This window comes from Coffea arabica, chromosome 6e, assembly GCF_036785885.1.
Source record: "Coffea arabica cultivar ET-39 chromosome 6e, Coffea Arabica ET-39 HiFi, whole genome shotgun sequence".
Taxonomy (NCBI): Eukaryota; Viridiplantae; Streptophyta; class Magnoliopsida; order Gentianales; family Rubiaceae; genus Coffea; species Coffea arabica.
This window is the reverse complement of record NC_092321.1, coordinates 3,461,236-3,486,903: the sequence shown is the minus strand read 5'-3', so window position 1 is coordinate 3,486,903 and position 25,668 is coordinate 3,461,236. Positions and strand designations below refer to the sequence as shown.

The 25,668-nt window shown below is 36.8% G+C and overlaps 2 protein-coding genes across 5 annotated transcripts; one reads left to right on the top strand and one right to left on the bottom strand.

The window, feature by feature from the left end:
• Positions 1-214: 214 nt before the first annotated feature.
• On the bottom strand, positions 215-7,643 carry LOC113696291 (uncharacterized). The gene is made up of 12 exons (XM_027215727.2): positions 7,257-7,643; positions 6,539-6,754; positions 5,331-6,443; positions 4,850-4,972; positions 3,581-3,762; positions 3,244-3,475; positions 2,850-3,059; positions 2,334-2,462; positions 1,791-1,859; positions 1,511-1,633; positions 936-986; positions 215-839 (listed from the first exon to the last, which is right to left on the bottom strand). The coding sequence occupies exons 1-12, from the start codon at positions 7,497-7,499 to the stop codon at positions 672-674; spliced, it is 2,859 nt and encodes a 952-aa protein (XP_027071528.2). The 5' UTR covers positions 7,500-7,643; the 3' UTR covers positions 215-671.
• Positions 7,644-15,534: 7,891 nt separating this feature from the next.
• LOC113695072 (phosphatidylinositol 4-phosphate 5-kinase 9) lies at positions 15,535-24,854 on the top strand. 4 transcript variants are annotated; one of them, XM_027214030.2, is made up of 9 exons: positions 15,535-15,807; positions 17,342-18,674; positions 19,859-20,026; positions 20,569-20,734; positions 21,208-21,318; positions 21,860-22,047; positions 22,764-22,921; positions 23,830-23,992; positions 24,334-24,854. In XM_027214030.2, exons 2-9 carry the CDS (start codon positions 17,419-17,421, stop codon positions 24,611-24,613), a joined length of 2,490 nt encoding a protein of 829 aa, XP_027069831.2. In that variant the 5' UTR covers positions 15,535-15,807; positions 17,342-17,418; the 3' UTR covers positions 24,614-24,854. The 4 variants fall into 4 exon arrangements, with proteins under 4 accessions (XP_027069831.2, XP_027069830.2, XP_071910602.1 ...); XM_027214029.2 differs by having other exon boundaries at positions 17,305-18,674; XM_072054501.1 differs by having other exon boundaries at positions 15,536-15,807; positions 24,337-24,854.
• Positions 24,855-25,668: the final 814 nt, after the last annotated feature.

Below are 25,668 nucleotides of genomic sequence, written 5' to 3'. Positions count from 1 at the left end.
AGAAAAATTGGCCCAGGCTGTGAAGCCCGGGTATGACCTTGCATAACTAGAGAAGTTTTCGTCAGATTAAGAAGCACCTATAGCATGTCAACTCTGTCAATATTAACTAGCCACATGCAGCTTGTTTGAGAAACTATATACTAACTGCTAACAGAAAAATCACCCAAACATCCATGAGTTCAACTGCTGTCGGCCAAAAGAGACATCCCAGATCTATGCGAAGAATCAGCAATCTATGGGCTAAATGCCATTTTGTGCTTCATTTAAGAGTCATCTCTCTTTACAACCAAATCTAAACTAGAAAAACTTGCTTATAATACGTTTCTTCTGGTAAAAATAATCATCTCTCGAACAAAGGAGCTTGGAAGTTGTACAATAATCAAGTTACATCTTGAGACTAGCATCACTAATTTACAACCACCTGCACTGCCAGAATTGACTCTGCAGCAGACAGATGTTTAAGTGAGGTCCCAGAGTTCACAAAGACAACCCAAAATGGGGAAGGAAAGCATTCCCCAGTCCCTTCATCTGCCAAGACAATGAGGTATGATTGGAATTTACTCCTTTTTTTTTTCAGGAAACCCTTTGATATTTTTACATCATGGTTTGCAGTGTTGTCCTGTTAATGTGTGGATTTAGCATATGTACTTGGGATATGTCATGGATGCAAGTCAGGACCAAACATGTTCACTATCAGATTTCTTCTGCTTCTTCCTTTTTCTCTTTTCTGTCTTTGTTTCTGATCTTGCTTCAAAGCGACGTTCATATTGTGATCGTATTTCTAACAATCTAGCTTTTGCGTCCATAAAGAGTGCTTCTGATCTCTGAGCCATCAGTTGCTGAAGAAATATTAAAAAGCCAAAGAATCAGAGGAGACTGACAGCCTTCTCTCATCTATTAAAAAGACAACCATTCTAGGTGTGAAAAGCACTTACCTTCAGATGATCCATTGCTGCAAGGTTAAAACCAAGTGTATCTTTGCACTCCTGTAAATGGCAAAGACATCAATACCTGAATGTTTAGTTCTCAATCTAAGTTGTTTCAATGAAGAACCAAGTAGGCAAGTTCACATGCAGGTTGAGCTTGCAGAACAAATGTTTTAATATCCATCAACACGCATCGGTTAGAAATGATAAGCTACTTCAAACCTTTTGTGATAATTTCATCTCTTTTAACAAATATATCATCTCATCCTTTTTCAATGTGGTTATTCGCACAAGTGCTGATCAAAATGACAAAAATGAAGACAAAAAACCAAAGAAAGGAAATACCTCTTCTTGTTTCCACTAGGGTTAAAGCTCAGAGATTGCAAATTACTAATTCAAGGCATCCTAGTATACAGAATCATAAAGACTTCATTTTCAGAAACCCAATTTCTTTAATGAAGAGGTCATGAAAATTGTTTCTTCTTTAATTTCTTGAGAGGTACAGAGAATTCATATGCACGGCACAATTGGAATTTGACTGCGTGCAGAAAATGAATTTCAAAGTAATGGACGGCCAAAGTTACCCTGACTCTTGCATGAAGAATGTCCTTCAGATGAGTTAAGATAGGTCTGGCAGCAACCGTAGAAATCAACTGATAATGATGCAGTTGCAACAGCACTGTAGCAACCCTGCAGACAAGCTCAATCTGCCATTACAGAGAAAGCACAATGCTTAATTAGGACTAAAAACCAGAACAAAAACAGCTTTGCATGTTACATAACCCCAAAAAACTTGATTCATGCTCAACATTCCAATTTGAAAAGTTAAGCATATATCTTGAATCTATGGATGAGAATCTTGACCTTATCAGGAATGGAGGCCCAGTCCTTCAAGTAAGATAAAAGCTTTAATGCATCTGAGAATGGGAGGGCCTGCAAGGAGAAACCCACAACTGCATAAAATCTATCTTCAATAAAAAAGGGCTAGTATTGTAATGTAAAGTAATATATACTGTTTCTATACACTGAAAACAATGAGACTCAGTTAATAACTACCACGGGCAGGGAGTTATTAAGTCATACGATATTTAAAGCTGTCTAGATTAGTTAATTAAGACTAAATTGTGATCACTAAAGGGTCAGATATTTATGTCTGCAAAAGACCCCTTTTCTGCTGAAAGAAGAAAGAGATGTTCAAACGGGCAAACAAATTGTTCTAGACTTAAAATGAAGTGCCTTTGAACACTTCAATAAATATCTTGTTTCTGTTATGATATAATTCTTTTTAATCTATAACATGTCCACGCCAGGGTACCTTGCATAAATGATGACATGACATTTAACATACAACATGCAAAAGGTACAGGTAGCTACATGAAAGAAATAAAATTTTGACTGCCAACTTACCATCAAAGTCTGCTCCAGATCATTTGTGTGGACATTAGAAAGTGCACGAAGAACATATTCTGATGGAGAAAGCCCAAGCAAAAGAATATTTGGGCGCAAATCTGCATTTCTTCCCATAGAAATCTCCTCCTAAAAATTTAAAATGCATAGATAAGAAAATCTTAATGCAGAATCAATCCACAATTAGGACAAGACTACCCTTGTCCTCTGCCATCCCCCCCCCCTTTCCTTCCTCCATCTTAGTGTCTCTCAAAGCACAATAGAAGCACCAGTAATAAGGAATTAACTACCACAAATAACTAGTCAAATACAATGAAATTGTCAGGCTGCTCCATCAGTCCTGATCACAGGACGAGAAGACCCATATGGAAACAAGCACTTTCATACAATTTCTATTGACTATGTAGACAGATACGCATGCAGTGATACACATTGAATAGCAATAATAATAGTAAGAGTAGGAGTGGACCTCTACCCTCTAAAGTAGGTAAAGAATATACAGAGCACAACATATACCTCATGTTCAGTAATACGCTTCAGCTCTGCCTCAGCCATGTCTAGTGCATCAATAATGGAGTCTGTGGCAGTCAAAGTTTCTTGAGTTTTCTTCCCTGCTATTGCTGTTGCTCCATCTTCTGGTAGTTCTTCCTTTGGAGCATATCTGTTCTCAAATGGGTTGTCAATGTCAGATTCAAACATCTCCTCCAACCGTTTTTCTTTTTCTTCCTGCAAAATGAAAAATTTCAGTCATTATCTGCAGGACTAGCTATTGATTCTGTACACTGTCACATAATGAAGACAAACCAAATCTTCCAAAGTGAATTGTTGTAACAATTGTGCAAAAGAAGCATGTGCAGCATATTTGCGTAGGCACAACTTTAATCAAACTACCAAACTGGAGAAAGCATACCTCAATGAAAAATGGTTCTTCAGTCCGATCCCAACGCCGTATGGACCGGTCATGGGATCCAGTTACAAGATAATCACCACGGTTGCTGACGGAAAGACACCAAACCTCAGCATGGTGACCCTCAAGAGTCAGAAGTAACTCAAACTTGTCAGCATCCCAGTATTTCACAAGACGATCTTTCCCAACACTGAACATGTAATGGGTATTGCGAACAAATTTGACTGCCATAACACTGCACAATGAGGCTCATCAGCACACTTTGTAACAGTCATTCAAGGAAATCTTCAAGACAAATCTGAAAAAGTGCTAATACACTTCAAGTGCAATGACTAGTTACCTATCTGCATGAGCAAAAAGAGACTTGTGGCAGTCACCAAAATCCAATCCCCAAATTTTCAAATTTTTGTCTGCAGATCCACTCACAAGTAGATCTCCATCAGACGAAATATCCATGCAGAGCACAGGAAGCTTGTGACCGTAGAGTGAAATGAAAAATTTGAGGGAATCCATAAAAAATACCTGAGGAAGTTCACAATAACATATTGTGAAGAACATAATGTCTAAGAGTAGAACAACCTGAGAAAGCCACATGCTTCCAGCTCACAATCTTGATAGTGACAATGAACAAGAGTGGAGCTGACGTGATACAGCAGGAAAATAAATGCCGGATGACTATCAAAACTCTCCGCTTGTTCAAACTTAATGTTCTTATCCTTCTACAAAGGGGAAGTACTATGGTGAAAGTTTATAATAGAAAAGCTTTACTACTGAGGAAGAGATGATGATAAAATCATGTTGCTTATCACTTTTGAATTCAACGTAGACCTTATTCACCTCATAGTTAATGGGTCCCTAACCTTGCTTTCCACTTGCAACAACTCATTAGCGCGAATTTCGTGACCGAGATGTTAACATTTCCTTGGGTGTCAGGAGAACCTTTCCCCCTTTGAAATATCCAAAATATGCATTAGTGCAAGTTTTTCATAAAATGATGATGCATGACACACTTGTGCTAATCTACAGCACTTGATGCTCTGCAAATTCCCACTCCCCATTCCAGGATTGTTACATATTAACTTTACCCAAGTCAGAGAATGAGCCTCAGATTCTAGCAAAAATTTACAATGCTGATCCACAAAACAATTGCTTGTGTCAAACCTTTCAAGAACAGAGAGAGAGAGAGAGAGAGAGAGAGAGAGAAGAAGACACGTTCAAAAACCAGCATGTGAATCTGGCATTTGCTCTCTGCATTAGTCTTTTCATCTATTGTCTAATTTGGTCTCATGGGACAAGAAAATTGCAAAATTATCTTTATGATAGACGTGGAGAACGAATTCATCCATGTTCAAACTTCAGTTGACGACATGACAAAAACCATTTCATTCTAATATGATGTAAAAACAGCTCATTCAGGTGAATAGAATTTCGAGCTACAAAATAAAAATTAGAAAGCAACTAAAATAACAGAACAAATAGCATGATATTTGGAAAAGATAACCCCAATAGAAAAAGTATACAACTGAAAAAGTAACCTCAAGAAAATGACAAACATAAGGTTCTCTCCAGATTTGAACCACAAGAAAAGGTTAACCTGAAGTATTCACACCTTAACTGTGCAGTCCAACAGGGCAAGAGCAATGTGTTTACCATCACTGCTGACAGCCACCACAAGAACATCATCATTCATTTTCAAGTTCCTTGTAGGAGATACAGTCAAATGCTTGGCATCCTACAAATGAAACGAGATTAGCATTTTCCTTTTTTTTTTCTTTTTAATAAATAACTGGGCCATTATATTACTGATATTCAGCATACGAGAAATATACAGCTCAGTCAAAACAAAATCAAATCATCATCTCAACATACATTTCAAACAGGAAATTCTTTGCACGTACGTATACATACAAACTCAATTCATGTTAAACTAAAGCACAACTTTACAATGAAAGGGTATTAAATGAACTGACTTCGAACTATAACAACAGACAGACAAATGAAAAGATGGACGCATACATACAGATGGAGAGATTGTGACACCATGTGATGGAGAAAAATATGACAGAGAGAGAAAAATTAGGATTACGTACTTGACCAGGTTTTCGTATAGTTTGGTACTCCCAGAACTTAACATCGTGATCCGCACTCCCAGTAACAAAACCACTCCCATCTGGAGTCGGAGCAATTGATTGAACAGAACCACCGTGCGCCTCAACTACTTCCACACATGTACCACTTCGTACATCAACAATTTCTATTGTTCCACCCTTTGTACCAATAACTGCATACTTGTTACCAGGAACAAAAAGACCACATAGACCATATCCTGAATCAATAGTACGAAGGCAAGAACCAGTACTGGAGTTCCATATCTTGATTGCACTATGACTTGTTGACATCAAAAGAGTGTTGTCAGAGCTAAGTGTGACACTCCTAACGTCAGAACGATGTCCTTGGAGCTCAATAGTGCTAGTTCTTGTAGTTGAACTGCTTTCAATTGAATAAATTTCCAATAGGTTATTATTCAAAGACAACGCTAAAGTGGCCAGTGAGCTCTTCGAGCTAATAGGAGAGAAAGAAATAGATGATATCTTCTTACTAGCTCGTAAAGTTTGAAGAAGCTTAAATACATCAGGGACGGTAACAACCGGACAGCTTCCATCTTCTGCTACGACATTTGCATCACCATTCTCCATCTCAACTGCCCCTTTTAAAGCTTTTTTCTCCTTCTTTCTATGAATTCTCCTCTTTGCTTTGCGCTTAGATTCAGACTCATCCAGTACACGGAATATCTCCACTGTCTTTCCTGCAACTTGACATGCCAATAGATTTCCGGACTTATTAAATCTCAATGTAGCAACTCTGTCCTTGCTCTGTCGCTGAATTTCACCAAACTGCTTCAGGACTTCCCATTTATTTTCATATGAGGTCTCTTTATCACTTGTCACAGTTTTCTTTTCAGATGCCAAAGGTTCTTGTCTAGTAAAATCATGCTTTATCATGTAAAAGCGGAGTTCAGGGTCCGCAGATCCAGTGACAAGATATCTCTCCTCAGGATCAATGTCTATGGACCAGATTTCACTATGATGCCCGCTAATAATCTGCATACAATGTTGTGTATCCAGATCCCAAGCTCTCAAAAACTTGTCCTTAGATGAACTAACCAGTTTTTTACCAGAATCCAAGAAAACAAGGTCTGTAACCTACAAAACAAGAACCTGACCAAAAATCACAAGGCAAATTTGGTATAAATGGTAATAAAACTAATACCTTTCTTACAAAAAGCTAAAGTACAAACCTGATCACGGTGACCACGAAGGCGAAAAAGTCCAGCCTCCCCAACCACATCCCACAAAATAATGTCATTATCCTTGCTCCCAGATGCAAGCAGAGATCCAAGTCTGTTGTAGCGAAGGGCTGTTACAGCTCCTTTATGTCCGTTCAATGTGGTTTCACATGTTCCTTTTTCAGAATCCCATATTCTTATGCTACCATCAGCATATCCACTTGCTATCTGCCATTAGATTTCACAAGAACTTTCTCATTCATTAACGGCATCAATAACCCATCAAACCAGAGCATATTTGCCAACTTGTCCTCTACCAAAGTAAAGAAATCCATTAACGTTCCCACCCAACCCCTCCCAACCTATCATGTCCTAGGAGCCCGTAATTCCAAAAAATAAAAAGTTCAGAGAAAATATCAGAAAGAACTCATCAATTAAGGCCCCAATATTTCAGAATATCTGTACTTTCTTTCTCCATTTGTTCCAATATCTAAATATTCAAACCACATTGCCGCGTCATTAGTTAAACTAACTTTATGCTCTTTCATCAGCTCTATCAAATAAATTGTCAAAATTGCAATTATATTACGCAAACAGAACATGGTAAATGGCATGTGCACAAGGAGAATACAAGCAACTTAGCATAATTGTCATTCTCGTAGTGCTCAACAGATAAAACTGTCTACAATATACAAAAGCGCGAAAAGAAGGGAGGGAATGAGAAAATTACAAGAGAAGGAGAAGGGGAGGCAGCGATAGAGGTAACTGCTAGAGCGGGGCCGCGGGAGGTCGAGGAAAGCACAGGAGCTAGAGTTTTGCCACACACGCCCTGGCGGACATGCCACACGCCGACTTTCTCCAAAGCCGCTGCCAGCAAGAGCTTGCCGGTGCTGTCGTAAGCGATGTTTGAGTCCCCCGACACAATCACCCCGAAAGATGCGGCCGGCTCGTACCTCAAGTACGCCTTCACCATTGCTCAAACACCAAGTGTGAGCCTGTGTGAACTGCTATTAATTTTACTACTCAAGGTCACGCGCGGACGGTCGGAGATTAGGGTTTAAGGTTTTTTCTTTGTCAGCTTGTCAGCTTTTAGTTTCATTTTAGCTCCAAACTAGTCAGAGGGTTTAACGGCCCGGATCCGACCCGTTTCAGTATAGCGGCTCAAAGATTCACTTATGGGCCAGCAGAATTCACCGTTGGGCCGGACATGCACAGAAATTTTGACGTCTCTCTCTCTTATGGCCCAATTTAATTGTTTCAGTCCACTTGAGCCCAAAAGACCATGTAACAATCTCTCCCGTTGACACACACACGACTACGTGATGAACCAACAAAAAAAATTTTTTTTTTTGGAAACTAGGTGATATAGCTTAGATATGATATCTAATACTACTACTTACTATTATTCAACTCTTGTATTTACTCTATGATGAAATGAAGCACCATTGTTCATGAATATAGAGCCCAAATGTATCTTGTTAATTACTATATTTGATTAGGAGGCCATAACTCATAGTAAAACATGAAAAAGGTTGTAGTTGTGATGGAACTCGATCATGTCGCCTGACAATTTGAAAATGGATTTGATTTTAATATTGCATTAATAGTATGCTTTCAATTATTTATCTCCTTGATGACTCGGTACTATATCAAAAGTAACTTTTTTTAAAAAAATCTTATTCTATTATAATGAGGGGTATTGAGGGGAGAATAAATTCTATTATATTACAAAGGGTATGCCTTCTGAGCTGCACTTGCGTGCTGTTCTATCAAGTTGCAATAATATTTGCAAACTTGATAGAAGTAGGAATTTCAACCACTAGAGAGGAGTCATAGAGTTTAAACTTTTCGGCCCACTGTCCGTTCCTATGTCAAGCAGTAACTAACTCTAGGTTGTGCTTATAAGCGCGCGCGCTAACATATGAAGGCAAACAAAATTAACTCACTAGTTTTCTTCTTTTGAAAAACTAACTCACTCGTCTCATTGGATTGGACAGGGGCAGGGACGGTTGCAGGTGCAATCGTTCATGGCGATTTTGATCATTTTTAATAGCTCGTAACTTTGGTTGCACACGGAGTAACTTTATTTGTATAATATGTAACTTTAGTATAAAATTTTACGAATCCCACACACATTGTGAAAATCGATATACAACTAGTGAGATGAATCGCACATTTTTTTTTTTTGCCAAAATCTGGCCATCAACGGTTCAGGACCGCTCCTGCCCCTCATCCGGATTGGATTGGTAGCTGACACGGAGTCAAATTACAATGAGAAGACAATGGAAAAGATCATAGCGTGCCATGTGGGCTGTTCCGAGTGGTCATCATCATATTTGGGCTAAACTATCGGTGCCAATAAAGTATGTAATCGCTGACGAGCTTCAACGGCTTAAAGAACGGCGGATTACGTAGCAGTTGATCATGTTAATTTTTTTTTTTTTTTTTGAAAAAGATGTTAAATTGACCCTCTAGCAGACTAACGTTGATTTAAAGGTCTGAAATTTAATTAACCAAACCATCTCTATCTGAAATTGAAAGCCAAGCGTTTTGATGTTATCTTAAAAAAATATATATCTTTTCTTTCTTTCTTTCTTTTTTTATAAAACTCATTAAAAATCTACACATATGACAGAAGTTATATAATCGTACATATACAGCTATCAAAGAACATATTTAAAGAATGGATATTACGGATCCAAATAACAAATTAAAAATTGCACTATAAAACTACAAAAATATATATTTTAAAAGACGAGATAAAATAAACTTCTTTTCTTTTCTTAGAACCAAAAAGAAATTTTCTTTTCTTTTACAAAGAGGATTTTGGGGGGAAAAGGGAAACTCTTTCCATACGTGTGATGCTCGTGTTATCTCCCCCCTGCTTGCTTTTCGAAATTCTCAAGAATGGTTAAGAATTCTGGCTTCATTATGATTACGCTTCAAAGGAATCATTTGGGGGAAAAACATTCCGAGACACTCTAAACACAAGTTCTCCCAAAAAAAAAAAAAAAACACATTTTCCTAGCTGGTTGCTCAAACATAGCACGTGGAATTGTAGAAAGAAAGGCAAAAACTTTGAGGCCTGATGAACGTGGTTTGAACTTTAAATCCAATTCCAGATCATGAAGCACCGACGGATAGAGCATAGAGAGCGGAAGCTGTCACGTATCAACCTGTCGGATAATATGATGACCTCTTATGTTTTTAACGAACCAGATTGTTTGCGTGCGTATTTGTGTTCCACTCGTTCGTATTTCAAAAAAACACGATTGTTTGATAAACGAATCAAGTTCGAACACAATATTAGGTACATTTAATAATCGAGCAGAACATGAATTTGTTTGCGAATTATTTGAATAATTCGTGAACACATATATAATTATAAAAATAAATAAAATTATAAATATAAATGCATTTAATATTTATTATATATTACTAAAAAAGTAATTATACATAAATTAGCACTATTTATTTTTTTAAAAATCGATACATACAATTAAACTTATTCTAAATAATGTATTATTTATTAAAAATATAATTAAATCATCTTTAAAATCAAATTTGAGTTCGAGTTCGAGATCGAATTCGACTTGTATAGTTTAACGAGTCGAGTTCAAGTTCGAACTCAAATATTTATACAAATAAAAGAATCGAATTCGAATAATATTTATAATTCGTTAATATTCAAATTGAACTCGAACCTTGTTCATATAAATTATCTATGAACAGAATTTGAACACCAAATATTCGATTTTATTTGACTCGTTAATAGATGTAGCTGCGGTTGGTGGCAGACAACTGTAAAGATGATGGTGAAGAAAATATGCAGCAATAGTCAGACTCTTGAGCGGCTCCATTTTCTTCCATCACAACTGAACTGACTGGTTCTTTTCTTTGATTCTCAACTGTTATCCAATTGTGATGCATTCTTTCTCGCAATGAGTGAGAGCCGATAGTGGAAGTACGAAATGGCCATCTACCAAGTCAAGTGTCTTGATTGTTTCTTTTTTCAGTTAAATTCGACACGAGATATTAAAATATGGAGTCGTAATTGAATTAATCAAATCTGTTTACATGACTTGCCATGTGTTTTTTCCAATTGTAGTTCGGTATACGTTCGGCATCAAAGATCCAGAAATACCCAAAAAAATTTCATAGGGTGCATGCACTTCCAAGTCTTGAAGCTATGACCAACCAGAAGAAGGAGGCCTGATGCAAACAAGCACCCGTCCAACACTTTTTTCCCCCTTTAAATTAGCTGTCTTGGCCAATCTAATCTAATCAATGCAAAACTTCATCAAACTAATAAATTTCTTTTTCTGTAGGAAGATAATATCATTGGTGAAGCGAATACAAATGTTGCTGACTTGGGAAAACGACGAAAAACCAAATAATGTACCATTAAGTCAAAACCGTAACCCTACAATTCGTCTTTGTATTTTCTGAAAAATGGTAGTACTATAAAAAAAAATGATCGGACAAAGAAACCAGCCTGCAACCTAAGATAAAACGGTCAAACAAAGGAAAAAGTCACGAGCATAAAACTTATAAAATGGATCATCAAAATTTATTAAAAAAAATGTGATTTCAATATAGTCACCTCACAGATATCTAGGGTGGCGTGAATATGTGAATATTTTAGAGACGAAGAAAAGGGTGAAATGTTATAAATAGAGAGGCGGTGCAAAAGGTCGGCTGCGCAATGACAACCACCAGGAAATGATTAGCTTAATTAACAAGCTAATTAATAATTTACCGACAATTATTTCTCAATCGGGGAAAAAAAAAAAAGATCTTTCCATTCAATTTATTCTTGACGGATCGTTTTCGCTGTATTACATGAGATACATGGAAACGCATTGCAGTTGATACGACCCCCACGAGAAAACTGATACGTGATATAGCCCGTAATGCATACTGGCACCTCTAAATATTAAATATATATGGTTTTACGTACGTGAAAATGAAGGCTTAGAGCCTCTACAATTACATTAGAAATTAGTAGTTCAAACTGAGCTAGAGCTGATGCGAGAAATTTTTGTATGAGCAGTTAAAAAAACTAGTTTAGAGTAGAGGTGTTAAAATGAGTGATTTGAAAGTGTTTGGATTGGTTAAAATGGGTAATGAGTATAAGTGAGTTAACCCATTTATACCCATTTAATTATTTGGATATAAATGAGTAAGTCAAAAAATGAATTGGGTAACCCAATTACCCATGTATAACCCATTTATTTTAATTTTTTATAAACTCATTTAAATTCATTTTTGCAAACTAAGTTATCAATTTATACCACCCTTTGCACCCATCATTAGTTTTAAATATTTACTTTTAATACTCAATAAGCCTAATTACTAATTTTTTTTACATCTGTACTCTATGTCGCAAAATTACATACTATTTAATAATTGAACAATAAGAATATAAAAATTTGAACTAAGTACTATAAAAATTAACATAAAAACTTAATCCAAAAAGTTTGAATCTCTAGTATTTTTTCGTATGTAAACTTAAAATTTCATTTTGGAAAGGTAGGAAAATAGACTAAAACTTATCATAAATTGATAATGATAAAAAATGAGCAAGTTAACAAACTAAGAGAAAATAAAATTATAAAATAAAACCAACAAATAATAATAATAATGAAACAAAAGTAGTTAACATTATGACAAAATGAAAAATCTAAAAGAAAAAGGTGGGAAAAGAGAGGAGGTTTTGAGGAAGACAATTCTAAATGGATTAATTAGATTTAATGGACTACATAATAATACCCATTTAATAAACAGATATTATTGGATAATCTATTTATACCCGTATGTAAAAATTTAAGATATCCATATCTATATATTCATGGACGGATATGGATAAATTTAGTTAAATGAATGTGTTTGTCACCTATAGTTTAGAGTATCATAGAATGTCTTGAACATCTTATTTGGATTGGCAAGTTGATATAGAACTAGTGTACTCAAGGGCATGGAAAGAATTGAAGTAATCAAACCTCATATACTATATGTTAAGAAACGTCTGCTTATTATTTTGGTCCATAAAACATAAGTATGATAATATAATTGGTGGCAGCTCTTGAAAGTGTTAGATGCCCGATATTTTGGAAAAGGGGGACCTTTCCGTATCACATCATATTTAATTTAGGTGAACTTCAATTCATTAAATTCGTCTACTAAATGTTCGGAGAAAAGGAAATAAACCAGCTAAATTATTTGCAGTCACAACTTTAGAACATCTCTCAGATGCCACAACAAATTAAAATATGGGTTCTGCTAGGACGGCAATCGGGTTCCTGTCAACGCGAGGAGCCATTAGATTGATGATGCTTTGATAGGAGTAGTTTAACAAATTCAAGAACGCACAACTAATCTAATCTGTAAGTGGCAGCGAGGATTAGAAAAGCTAAAGGCTGCTCTAAAATGCTTCCATCTGGCTGACACGGTGCTCATGCTGCTTAGACGTTTGAGTGTCAAAACTCGAAGGTAAAAAATTAATTAAAAAATATGTTCATGAAAAAACGTAACAATTTTTCTTTTCAAACAAAGCTAAAGTTCTTAGTTGGAAAAAGCACTATTATAAAGAATAAATTAGGAAATTCAATAAAATTTAAATTGGTTGGTAAGGATAGATCATTTTCTTGTAAAAGGTCGTGATTTATGATTTCGAGAATATGTCTTGACCTATGATAATGGTGATTGGAGTCAAGTCCATCCAGACTTATACGCATTAAAAAAAAGAGAGCAGGAAATAACTAAGAGGAAGTAATCAAAACAAAAAGTTAGTTTGAAATTGGAAAGATCTACTAATGTTGGATCTCTGTATGTCAAGTGTAATGTTGGGATACTTTGATTTTAATATGGATTCACAAAGATGACTGGGTGCCAAATGCAGGTAAGATTTGATTGCGAAACTTTTGTACGGGTCAATGTGTAATAGGTTTAATTTGTTAATTACATCAAATCTACCCAAGCACGTAAAGAATATACGTGAATGAAGAGGATATAATATCGAATTCTCTCTCCCTTTTTTTTTTTTTCTATCGATACGATAGCTTCCTACACTACGGCGAGGGGAAGGATCTGAAGAGGTTCTGGAGTAATTCGGAGGAGACTGAACCACTATCGAACTAGACAGGTGTACTACGTACTAGCCTAAATTTTTTAAGTAAAGTCACATTTAATTGTGACAAATTGACACCAAATTTTAATGTATTGGTGGTGACCACCAGCCTTATATAATATCGAATTCTCTCTTGTCGCCGAATAAACATTTATAAAGGTCTAGTATAAAACTCCATCCTTCTTCCAATGGGATGGAGCCATTCCGTAAAATGCTCCCAGCATCTTTATGCCAATTAATGCAGCTACCTTCAAATGGAGTAGTTTATTTGGAGACGATTATCAACTACGTCAAATGCCTCGACGCCAGCCATATTGGTTTACCAAAAAAAGTGAATCAATCAAATGCCTCGACGCCAGCCATATTGGTTTACCAAAAAAAGTGAATCAACTTTTTTGTTTTCAAATTCAGACACAAAAAAGTTATGATGGTTATTGTGGTGCAGATGTCAGGTCTCTACTCTCTAGCCGTTAAACTTAAATATTCCACATTCTTGCAAATTGCACCTTTTTAATGAGAATAGAATAGACCTGGCTGTCAATGCCTAATCCTACCATCTAATCCCCACTAAAGTAGTGCTAATTTAGTTATCAACTAGTGCAACTAGTCGTTTATTTGATTAATGTTCTCGTATTCTTAATGCAACTTAAAAGCAGAAAAGTTTTGGCATTTTGCCTCAGAAAGGTACAGAATTATTTGTCATTGGATTAGGTTGTTGTATCATACAGAAAATTGTTTCTTGTCCTCCTATGGGCATACACAAGTTTTAAATTCGTGCAATTTTGTAGGATGCTTAAGGGCACCTAAGCACTTATCACTAATTAACTTTACATCGGGGACCCAAGCGTCTCTATCAGAATAATAAAATAGCTGTCCGCTGTCCTTCACAAAATTATTCACCCGGTCTCGCCGGTTACCACCTCAAAGACTCTAATTGGTGGATGCCTCCGGTGCAAGTTACTAGTATTAAATTGGAGAGAGGGCAAGTCAATTTTTATATACTTAACCGTAATTCCATTGTTTTGTTAGAAAAAAATACGGTGCAATAATTGTATGAAAGGCTCCAAATTATTTGTTTCAATACAGTTTTTTATCTCACATATATTACATCATAAAAAGCGTTACAGTAATTATTCCAAATAATATTTCAAATAATCTACTCCTATTCAAACGCACGGATTATTGTTTCCATATCATATGCAAGGGGAATTTTATCCTAAATATTTTGTGATGTTCGATAAAACGCCTAATTAAGAAGTTAATAAAAAATATCATGGGAGGGGGAAAAGAAAAGAAAGGTCTCATGTGAAATATGTCAAAAAAGAAAATTTTGCAATTAGGATAGAGCGATTAAGGTGTCTTTTGAACATCTCAGCTTTTGCATATCAGAGGATGATTAATCCAAGTTAACCAATTTATTGGAACAAAAGGAGAAGCAAAGAAAATTGCTATAAGCAACAGCCCCATATGGAATATATGTATAAATCTTCAGAATAAGGTATAAGCGTAAACCATTATAAGAAAATGAAAGACATGGAAAATAATTACTATAATATCTTAGCTTAAGATATGATTATGTATTTGATTTATTAACCAAATTTCCAAAGTGTTTTAGATTAACTTCACAAGTCAAGAAAATAATGGAGAAAAATCAAACAAAATGAAAAAGAGACAAAAAACAGAAAGTAAAATTAAAATTTAAAAAAAATAAAGGGCATAACAGTCATTTAATGGTCATCAATCTCATACTAGCGCACAACAAATATCTGGCATCACGCTTGAAAGCGACTCCACAAAAATTGACGCGCAAAGATGCAAATGTGAAATGTCAAATGAAATCAAGTAACGGTGGTTAAAAGACTAGTGGCATATATGGTAAGTGGATAGCCACAAACAAGTCTCCCTTTTTCGTCTTGGAGGAGATTTTTGTGTGTATATTTTATAGCCTTCGCAGTCGCAGGTCGTTTACCACTTGGGGATTCGATCCATTTTGATTTGCTTTTTCTCTCTTTTCATCAGTCTTCTTCAGAAAGAGAGCCGAGAAATTCCCCAGAGTCCAAAAGGCAGAACACAAAGAAACTGAAAAGCAGCTGGACGTCATCATCCTCGACTTCCACTCTCAATTTCCCTCTCCTTTTTGTCTTCTTTTCAGGTACTCTCTTCTCACTCTCTCTCCCTTATATGATGGTTATACACGCTATGTACATTTCAGTTTTTGCTTTATCCTGCGAGTTGTGGCTCTGTATTAGTAAAAATTCGAAACTGCGACGTTGTTTTTTTCTTTTGCCTAATCATCTGTATTGACCTTTTTTTTTCCCCCTTTTTGTGCGTGGTTAAGTGGTTTTTTATTTTGTTGTTTGAAACAATGGAGGCAGTAAGTAGTATGTGCATTTTATTGTTTGTGGTTCCTGTATTCTCTGAAATTTCGCAGGGGAAAAAAATGCTGCTGATAAAAGGTGACGACGACTCTATAATTAGCATGTGGATGAAGGACGTTACCGAAGATTTATTTTCTCACTTTGTTTTAAAATTTTTTTCCAATAGTTTGACTTGTATGTGAAACATGAAGAACTATAAAAAAAATTTTCTTGCAAGTGATCACGGTAATCCGGAACTTATTTACTTATTCGTACGAAAACAAAATGGATTTCTTGGTATAAAAATAATTAAAATGCATCGAGGAGAAAGTCCGACAAGATATAGGAGGTTGAATTAAAATCTTATAACCAAGATATTTAAACAAATTGTTCTATTTGCGAAGTCATTGGGGATATTTCTCGACTTTCATTGGTTGTGAGATGCTTGAAGCTGTTCAAATAGGAAAGAAGAAATGCTTTGGCAAGTGTCAAGAGCTTGATCTGGAATTTCTTATAATTAAAGAAATGTGTGCTTTAAGATGCTCATTGAGGTTTAGTTCAATGGGGATTTGACTTGTCCTCTCAAAAGTACTTGTTAGCTGGTGATTGCCTGGAGTTATTAGGGGATTGCAAGCAATTTGACCTCATTAATTATGTGAAAGTAGAGGTTGCGCTTTGGGCTTGCAGAGGTGATTTTTTTTTTTTTTATCATGATAGTCAAATTTGTGGGAATTTCCGTGGTTACCAGTAGAGGGAAGACATCACATCAGGTGTTTGTGTAATAGCTGCTGCAGTTCTGAATGTTTCTAATTGATATAGTGGAAAACTGGAAATTGTATGAGAATCACTGCATGTGGAAACTTGGTTTTAAAGCCTGTATGAGACAATACTCAAGGAGTATGACTCATGAATGTCAGTGTTGATACCTTCTGCCTATACACTTAAAGAATTTGTCTTGGGAAATGCCATAACGTATTCCTTGTCATCTTGAATTTCATTACAAACCTTTCATAATGGCTTCAGACATAGATATATCAATTTGGTTGTATACACTTTACATCCCGCGAGTGAAAAGCAATGGCAAAGTTGGCTTCCGAACTTTGCTAATACATTAGGATACAGAAGATCTACAAAATTACACAAGTTATCATTTCCTATCTTCACTTTTCCTATGTTGATCATGGACTCGAACCATTACCTCTAAGTGGGTTTTATGTTTGTGGTTTTGTGACCATTAAAGCTAGCAGCTTTGAAATACTATGGTGCTTTAATTGCTCTCTCTCGTCTGACAGATCAAATCATCCTGGATTGTGTAAATTTTTGTGTTAGATGCGCGGAATTAGCTGATGATAAGGCTTTGGGTACCATTCTGCTAGTACAGGACTTGGCGCCTTTTCAAATTATGCATGTCTGGCCCTGTGGCCACAGTTGACGGCGTTGAAGGGGCACATTCTTTATCAGACAGGACATTATCTCTTAATGGCTCATCGCTTGGTGAAAGTAATCGCTCATTAAAATTGGCAAATGGGGAAGTTTCTCATACAACTTCTGAGAACCCTTCCTTTACGGTTGGAGAGCTCTTACTGCCAAATGGAGAATCATACTCTGGCTCCTTGCTCAGTAGTGTACCTGAGGGCTCAGGTAAATATATATGGTCAGAGGGTTGCAAATATGAGGGTGAATGGAGATGTGGGATGAGGCATGGATATGGAAAGCTTCAATGGCCTTCTGGTGCTGTTTACGAAGGTGATTTTTCAGGTGGTTATATGCATGGCACAGGAACATATACTGGACGTGGTAAGATCACCTATAAGGGGCGTTGGCGGCTGAGCCTTAAACACGGTTTAGGGTATCAAGCATATCCCAATGGAGATGTATTTGAAGGAGCTTGGATTCAGGGAAGTCCAGAAGGACCTGGCAAGTACACATGGGCTAATGGAAATGTGTACTTGGGGAATCTTAAAGGAGGAAATATGTCAGGGAAAGGAACTCTAACCTGGACCAATGAGGACTCTTACGAGGGAAACTGGTTGAATGGTATGATGCATGGGTTTGGGATATACACATGGAGTGATGGAGGCTGCTATATTGGGACCTGGACTCGAGGTCTGAAGGATGGAAAAGGAGCATTTTATCCAAAAGGCGGTAGACTTCCTGCTGGTCAGGAAATGTACCTTAATGCTTTAAGAAAACGAGGGTTGCTTCCAGATTTAAGTAAACAAAATCAGGTTTCACATATTCACCATACTTATTCTGTTGATCTGGGGGCAGTCAAAGTTGGTGGGAACCAAGGATCTTGTCGGAATTCATCTTATAAATCTGCCAACGGAAACCTGCTGAATCTAGAGCAGTCTCGCTCCACAAATGTTTCTTTGGAAAGACGTTGGAGCCTTGAGGTGGCAATTGAGAAAGTTATTGGTCATGATTTTTCTCTGGATGGCAGAGAATATGAGGATGATAGAAATTCTCCGATCTTGGAACGAGAATACATGCAAGGTGTCTTAATCAGTGAACTTGTAATTAATGACAGCTTTTCACCATCATCCAAAAGAGTGCGAAGGCGACAAAAGAAACTTGCAAGGGAGATGAAGAGACTGGGTGAAACAATAATTAAAGGGCACGAGAGCTATGATCTAATGCTTAGTCTGCAGCTTGGCATCAGGTATGCTAAGCCTCTTGACAACTTAATACGTGAAAGTTTTATCGGAGTTATTACTTTAGTGAATCTTTATTTTGTTTTTAGTTCTCGAGACTTCTGTAAAAGAAATGTGGTTCTCAACAAACTTAAGGCAGAAAACAAAATCAAGAGAAATACCATGCATTATTTGTCCATATGCTGGCTTGCAAGAGATTTTAGTCTGAAACAAGTTTGGTATCTGCTGTTGTCGTCATGCTTACCCCTTCTCAAGAACAAGGAATATTGTCCATGCTTCTTTTCTTTCTGCTGATCAAAGGTTGCCTTACAGTTAATAGTTCTGATAATGTTTTTCAGCTTATAACTGATGCATTTGCTATCTATACCATCAAATAAACACGAGATTGGAAATCATTTCATATATGAATTTTGCATTCTTGGAAATTTCCAAGGGGTTATTTTCTCTAGTCTGTTGAAACCTGGATAAGTTACTGTTATCAGATGTAGAGAACTCGGAATTTATTTCTTAAATTATGGTATTGTTCATATGCAAACTGAAAAAGTCATCTTTTGTAAATTGAAGATTGTATCAACATTATGCTTTTTCTTTGTTAAGCTTGGGTATTGTTGTTTTGAAATTTATGAGTTGGACAATTATATCAATCTAACAAGTTTTTCTGGATCTGTAAATTTAGACAAAAAGAGAGGTGAAATAGTTAGAGATTAGAAGAGTAAAATTGTTAATACTTCATTAGGTGACATCTCTCTGTCTTTTGTTATGTCTTTTCTAGCTTTAATTATGTTTCACTTAGAGAAAACAAATAAGAATGCATCATAATTACTTTTCAATCTTTCTTGTTTCTATTTCATGGTTGGATGAGGAATGCTGGCGTTTGAGCGAGTATGGATTGTTGCAGAAATGAAGGCTTTGGATTCAAAAATAAATTGATGTACCTTACACACCTGCAGATTTTCTATTTTGGTTGTTTAGACTGAAAGTTGATGGCTTCCTTCATAAAAGCTATAGTTTTCTCTTTGGTAGTGGAGTCATTGTTAGCTGTATGACATTCCTTGTCTACATATCATAGCAAAGATATCCATTCTCACCAGCAAGGCATCAACTTGTCAAACCTTTTGCTCCAATCTTTAGAATTTGTGTCTTGTTCCCCTAATATGTAATTATACTTGAATGTTTATTGGAATTTTGCCAGATATACAGTGGGAAAGATTACGCCCATTCAAAGACGAGAAGTGCGAGCTTCTGATTTTGGCACCCGTGCCAGCTTCTGGATGAATTTTCCAAAGGAGGGGTCACAGTTGACACCACCGCACCAGTCAGAGGATTTCAAGTGGAAAGATTATTGTCCAATGGTATTCAGGTTCGTTGCCTATCCACTGGGATCTGCTTGAAGTGGTTGCACATTTCTCATCTTTAATTTGTTTTGACACTTTGAGTGTCCCTTGTTTTGCAATTTTATCTAGATCTCATTATGAAATGATTTGGAATGCTTTTTCAGTCTTTTTACCAGTGTTCTTTTGTTCCTTAGTTGTGAAATACTTGCAAGTGTCTGATATAGTGTCTATGCATCAAATTTATGCTTGATAGTGACTGTAAAGTAAATGTCTGACTGTATGGCTGTTTACCCTTTCAGATAGTTGTGTGTGATGTCTGTATACTCTACTTCACTTCAAAAACTTTGTTGCCAATGGAAAAAATAAAGAGAACTGAACAATTTCAAAATTCTGTCTATCAGTTTGATGGACGAGTAAACTACCTCATGCCACGTTTTGGCGATTCTGTTCTGTTTATCTGAGTCGTTGATAGTATATTAGGAGTTGTAGCATTATTTAGAACTGAGTTATCTGTTTTAGTTTTGCTTGTATTCCTTTGGGAACTCAGATGGCTTGTCTCCCTTTGTAGGAATCTGAGGGAGATGTTTAAGATTGATGCTGCAGACTATATGATGTCCATTTGTGGAAATGATGCCCTTCGGGAGCTTTCTTCTCCTGGGAAAAGTGGTAGTGTGTTTTTCCTCTCTCAAGATGATCGTTTTATGATTAAGACATTACGGAAGTCAGAAGTGAAGGTTTGCCATCTAGATCTGACCTGATTCACTTGCATGCTGTTTTAAATCTTTGTTTTGTGTTTTGATTTGTTGAAATTGTTTTGGTTGCTCTTCTTCCTGTTTGGAATGTTGTTTGATTGAGGTGTGGGTGGTTGATGGGTGAGGAAGAAATTGAAAATTGAGTCTAGGTAGCATAATTAGATATATAATGTCAATTGTAGAATGCAAATTCTTGCTATGTTTTTACTAATACTTGCCAATGGAGAGGAGAAGTCATGATAGTTTGAAATATTTCCTTGAGGGTTTTCCAAGATAGTGGAACTTTATTAATCCATTGCCAAATTTCAGGGTTTCAAATTCTTGACTATTATAATGGCCAAGGATGTGCTTATGAGTCCTTCCATTTTGACTGACTAGTACCTGAAACTTATTTGATGTGGAAATGATTCATTTGAGTTAGCTAAATTTTCGCTGATCAAAATTTCCACCTGCAGGTGCTTCTGAGGATGCTCCCATCCTATCATCACCATGTGCAAAAATATGAGAACACGCTGATCACCAAGTTTTTTGGCCTTCACAGGATAAAGCCTTCTAGTGGTCAAAAGGTAATCAACACCATTGATTATGAAATCTTTTTCTTTTCTTCCTTCTGTCACTGTGAAACCACATAGCACTTGTTTATGAGGCATTGGTTTTGGACATCTATTAAACTAGAAAAATTCCACATTGATGACCCTTTGAAAGAACTGAAATATCACATCCCAGTTCCTGTTTGATCTATGTACCCAAAGCAACATTGCTTGATTAGTTTACCAAATTGCCTTTGCTCTTTCATTTTTCAATAGTGTAGCATTGCCATTCTCTCAAAAAAAAAATTTTTTTTAATAAACATCAATCTGCACTTAAAAACCCTTTGAGAACATTAGAAGAAACCATCCAAGCACTTTCCAGGAAGCAAAATGTTCTCGCTGAATGCCCTAGAAAGTCTGCATGTAGGCCTCCTTCAACACCACCCTGTTCCCACTATTAGGTAGGGAATATTGTTTCCTTTACCAGTCTACTGAATTCTGAGTTATGACAAGTTGTCAGGATCCAGTGCTTTATGCTAATAGGGAGGACTAATCATTTATTATTTTTGTGTCGCAGTTTCGCTTTGTTGTAATGGGGAATATGTTTTGCACAGAGCTCAGGATCCATAGAAGGTTTGATCTAAAAGGTTCTTCATTGGGACGTTCAGCAGACAAGGTTGAAATTGATGAGAACACAATACTTAAAGATCTGGACTTGAACTATTGCTTTTTTTTAGAACCTTCATGGCGTGAATCCCTTCTGAAGTAAGTGATATGCAAAAGATTCATTTCCTTTCTTCATAGGACTGAAATTTTTGTTGTTACTTTTTCTTTTTCTCGCCCATTTCTCTTGGTTTATGTCTAAAATGCTCATCCTGAAAGGAGAATGTAAAGAAATTGCAAAGCTATAAAGGGGAAATTTCTTATCAGGCTTTTGTCTACTTTGTTGTAACAAATTCAATTTTCACAGCCTATTTAGTTGTCATACCAATTATGCATTGGCTCTTCAGAAGTTCCATCTCAAAGAGCTGAGAAATCTAGTGACGTCTGTGCCATTTTGCAGTAGCTCTTCTTCTTGTGTCTGTTATTTTATTCTCTAGGCTGTATATTGTCTACATAATCTTTTAAAGTTCATGACCTCATGCTTTTGAAGATCATTTTTATCTTTAATTCCTTAATTACGGGCATACTATTGAGTTCTTCTTCTTCTGCTCTATGACTACTACATAAATCGGATTGATCTCATCTGGTCTCAAGAGCCTCATTAATTAGCTAACCTATTACTTTTGCTGCTACTGTTGAACTATGGTTTTTAATCCACCACTATGTAATTTATTAAATTATTCTTCTAGTTGAACAGCTTCATTTTCTTCTGTGGTGGGAGCACAAGCAGAAGTGATTTTGTTAGTCATAAATAAGACTGGTCGATAGTGCTACATCTTTTTTTGCAATTTTATCATTCCATAGGGTTCTACATGCAGGCAGATTGAAATTGATAGCAAATTTCTGGAATCACAGCATATAATGGATTATAGCCTTTTGCTGGGGGTTCACTACCGAGCTCCTCAACACCTAAGATCTCTCATGTCGACCAGCAGACGGATGACGGCAGATGGACTGGAAATTGTTGCAGAAGAAGGTATGCTTCCTACCTCAATAAACAGGTATTGTAAACTTGTACTTCAACTAACATAACCATTTATTGGGCATAAAAACCACAAGTATTTGTGGGTGTAATTATGTATGACTTCTGCAGAGCAGCCAGAAGTAGAGAAAAGAGACCATTTTCTTTCAGAGCCTTTTTTTTTTGGGGGGGGGGGGTGGTGGAGGGGTGGGGGTGGGTTGTTGGTGTTAATATGACTTTCGGCTTCTTAACCATCTTTTAAGCTACCGGTTGAAGATGCAATCCATATTCATGAAACTGGATATAATTTGCTAATTTGAGGGTACTGGTGATGTTCAAATGCACCTTCTTGTGCCCATTTATGGGCTGAATATTGCAGATGGGTACTATAACCTGTCACCTTGCTGCCACAACAGTTCAGTTGCACCAAGGTGGCTTCTGACTTGAGGTCATCAACTCCTTGATGAAAGGGTTCTTCAAATTACCAGTAGCATGTTTTCCTTGCGAAACCATTGGACTTTTGAGAAATTTGGGTAAATCCCATATTTATACACGTGTCTTTGGGCCCAGTTCTGTGTAGTGCTTACTTTTGCCTCAGTCAGAATCACTACCACAGGACTCCCTTTCTGAAAGAGGAAAATTTTGTTTCAACTCATTATGGACTAGCATTGTTGTCAACAATGTTTGTATCTAGGGGTCCGTGTGGATCGGGTGTTTTTCAAAAATTTTATTGTAGCATTGTATTTGAAAAACCTTCTACTGTAGAGGTTTTCGAAACAAAGACAACTTGGAATGCTTTAATACTCATAAAAATGCATTAGTGAATAACAAACTTGTGCTGATACACTGTCCTTGTACTTCTATGACTGGTTGCAAACCCCATTATTGATTGACTTTAAGATGCTCTTCTCTTTCCACCACAGAGGCTATGGAGGATGAAATATCTCCACAAGGCCTCATACTGGTCCCTCGTGGTGGTGATGACAATGGTGTTGTCGTGGGTTCCCATATTAGAGGTAGCAGATTACGGACATCGTCTGCAACTGGCAATGAGGAAGTGGATCTTCTCCTTCCCGGTACAGCAAGGTAGTTCTTTCATCTGTGTAATTGAAGTTTAATTTAGTATTCCATTCTCAATTCTTATAAAGCCCATTAAACTGATGTCATTATCAAAGGGAAAAAGAATGTGCTCCTATAATCCTTGCAGAACCTCCTAATTCTAGACTCCCATACTTGTTCTAGATAGAACTGAATTAACTTGCTTTTTCTGGTATATTTGATATGTAACTTATCATAATAATTTAGGTGATAAATAAAGAAACTTGGGCTTACAAACTAGTAACTACAGTAAATGCAGATTTTTGTGCTGCATTTTATGTGGGGCTTTGCTTTGCTAGTGATATCTTTTGCTTCTGTCTGATGCTTAGCAGGCTCCAGATCCAGCTTGGAGTTAATATGCCTGCAAGAGCAGAGCATACTCCGGGAAATGATGACAACCAGATATTTCACGAGGCTTATGATGTTGTTTTGTATCTGGGCATCATTGACATATTACAAGAGTACAACATAACCAAGAAGATAGAACATGCATACAAGTCTATCCAGTTTGATTCCATTTCCATATCTGCCGTGGATCCTACTTTCTATTCCCAGAGGTTCCTGGAATTTATTCAGAAGGTGTTCCCTCCAAATACAGTAGCAAATTAGAAAATTTAGGCCCGGAATTGGTCTTTTCCTGCTGGTGGAATTTGTCCTCTCATTGCCTTGACAACATGATACAGCGCAAAGAATAGTGGAACGTTTTGAAGTCTAGCTCTTTCCTTGTTTGCGATTTTTCCAATCTGTGGTTGTTGATTGCTTGAAGATTACGTCCAGTGCTGCATGTATTTAGAATTTATTCCCACGGTGATACATCTCTTGTTCAATGAAAAATGCTTCTCTTGTCAAATCTGTTTTACAGCTGCTGAACCAACTTTTGTCCAGCCCCATAATTTTAGTCGTGTTTGTTCCTCTTAAGAGGAGCGTTCCTTGAAAAGGGCATCTGAAATTTATTCAGTTCTAGCACCCTTGATCCGTATGCAAGATGGTGTCAATAATGCGATTAATGGGTGTTAAGGTACGAAGAAATAAGTTAACTACACGAGGGAGCGAGCAGAGGGGATTAGCGGTTCCTACAATTGCAATGTGGAAAAGACGCGGAACGGATGTAACACTAACACAATTTTTCAGTACAAGTATCAAAAAATGAGAGAGTCTGTCATGTTTTGTATGTTGCGGTGGTGGTATCATGTTTTGTACAAGTATCGGACCATACGGGTGCATTACACATCCGTCTAGATTTGGAGAGCCACACCTGAGGCAATTAGTGGCACCCCATCAGACCTTAAAGGCTTGATGGTGGCCAACTCCTCAATTGGGAGTTGGCTTGATGGTGGCCAACTCCTCAATTGGGAGTTGGTTGTGTTGGTGTCTAGACTTGAAAGTGTGCAAATGCAACTGTCAGCCCTTAATCCAGGTAAAGGTGCTTGCTTAAAAGATATTACATAAAATTGGGTGGTTTGTTGCTCGCTTTGCGGTGGCTGCGTTGGGGTCACTATTTGATATGGCATTCCGCGAGTAGATGTGATGGCGCTTCTGAAGTAGGTTCACTTTGTATTCTCGCTGGAACTTTCCCACCATACCAATGCCCCTTTGGCTCATTTGGTTAGGCTGTAATATTATTAATTCAATACAATCAGTAAGTTAAGAAATGAAGAATATGG

Coding starts and splice junctions, on each gene's coding strand:
- LOC113696291 (XM_027215727.2), bottom strand. CDS start 7,499: ATGGTGAAGGCGTACTTGAGGTACGAGCCGGCCGCATCTTTCGGGGTG. Junction 3,763..4,849: donor TGTTGGACTGCACAGTTAAG/GTGTGAATACTT, acceptor GAACTTCCTCAG/GTATTTTTTATGGATTCCCT. Junction 3,060..3,243: donor AAGAACCATTTTTCATTGAG/GTATGCTTTCTC, acceptor TTCATTTTGCAG/GAAGAAAAAGAAAAACGGTT.
- LOC113695072 (XM_027214030.2), top strand. CDS start 17,419: ATGTCTGGCCCTGTGGCCACAGTTGACGGCGTTGAAGGGGCACATTCT. Junction 22,048..22,763: donor TGGCGTGAATCCCTTCTGAA/GTAAGTGATATG, acceptor TTCTACATGCAG/GCAGATTGAAATTGATAGCA. Junction 23,993..24,333: donor CTCCTTCCCGGTACAGCAAG/GTAGTTCTTTCA, acceptor TCTGATGCTTAG/CAGGCTCCAGATCCAGCTTG.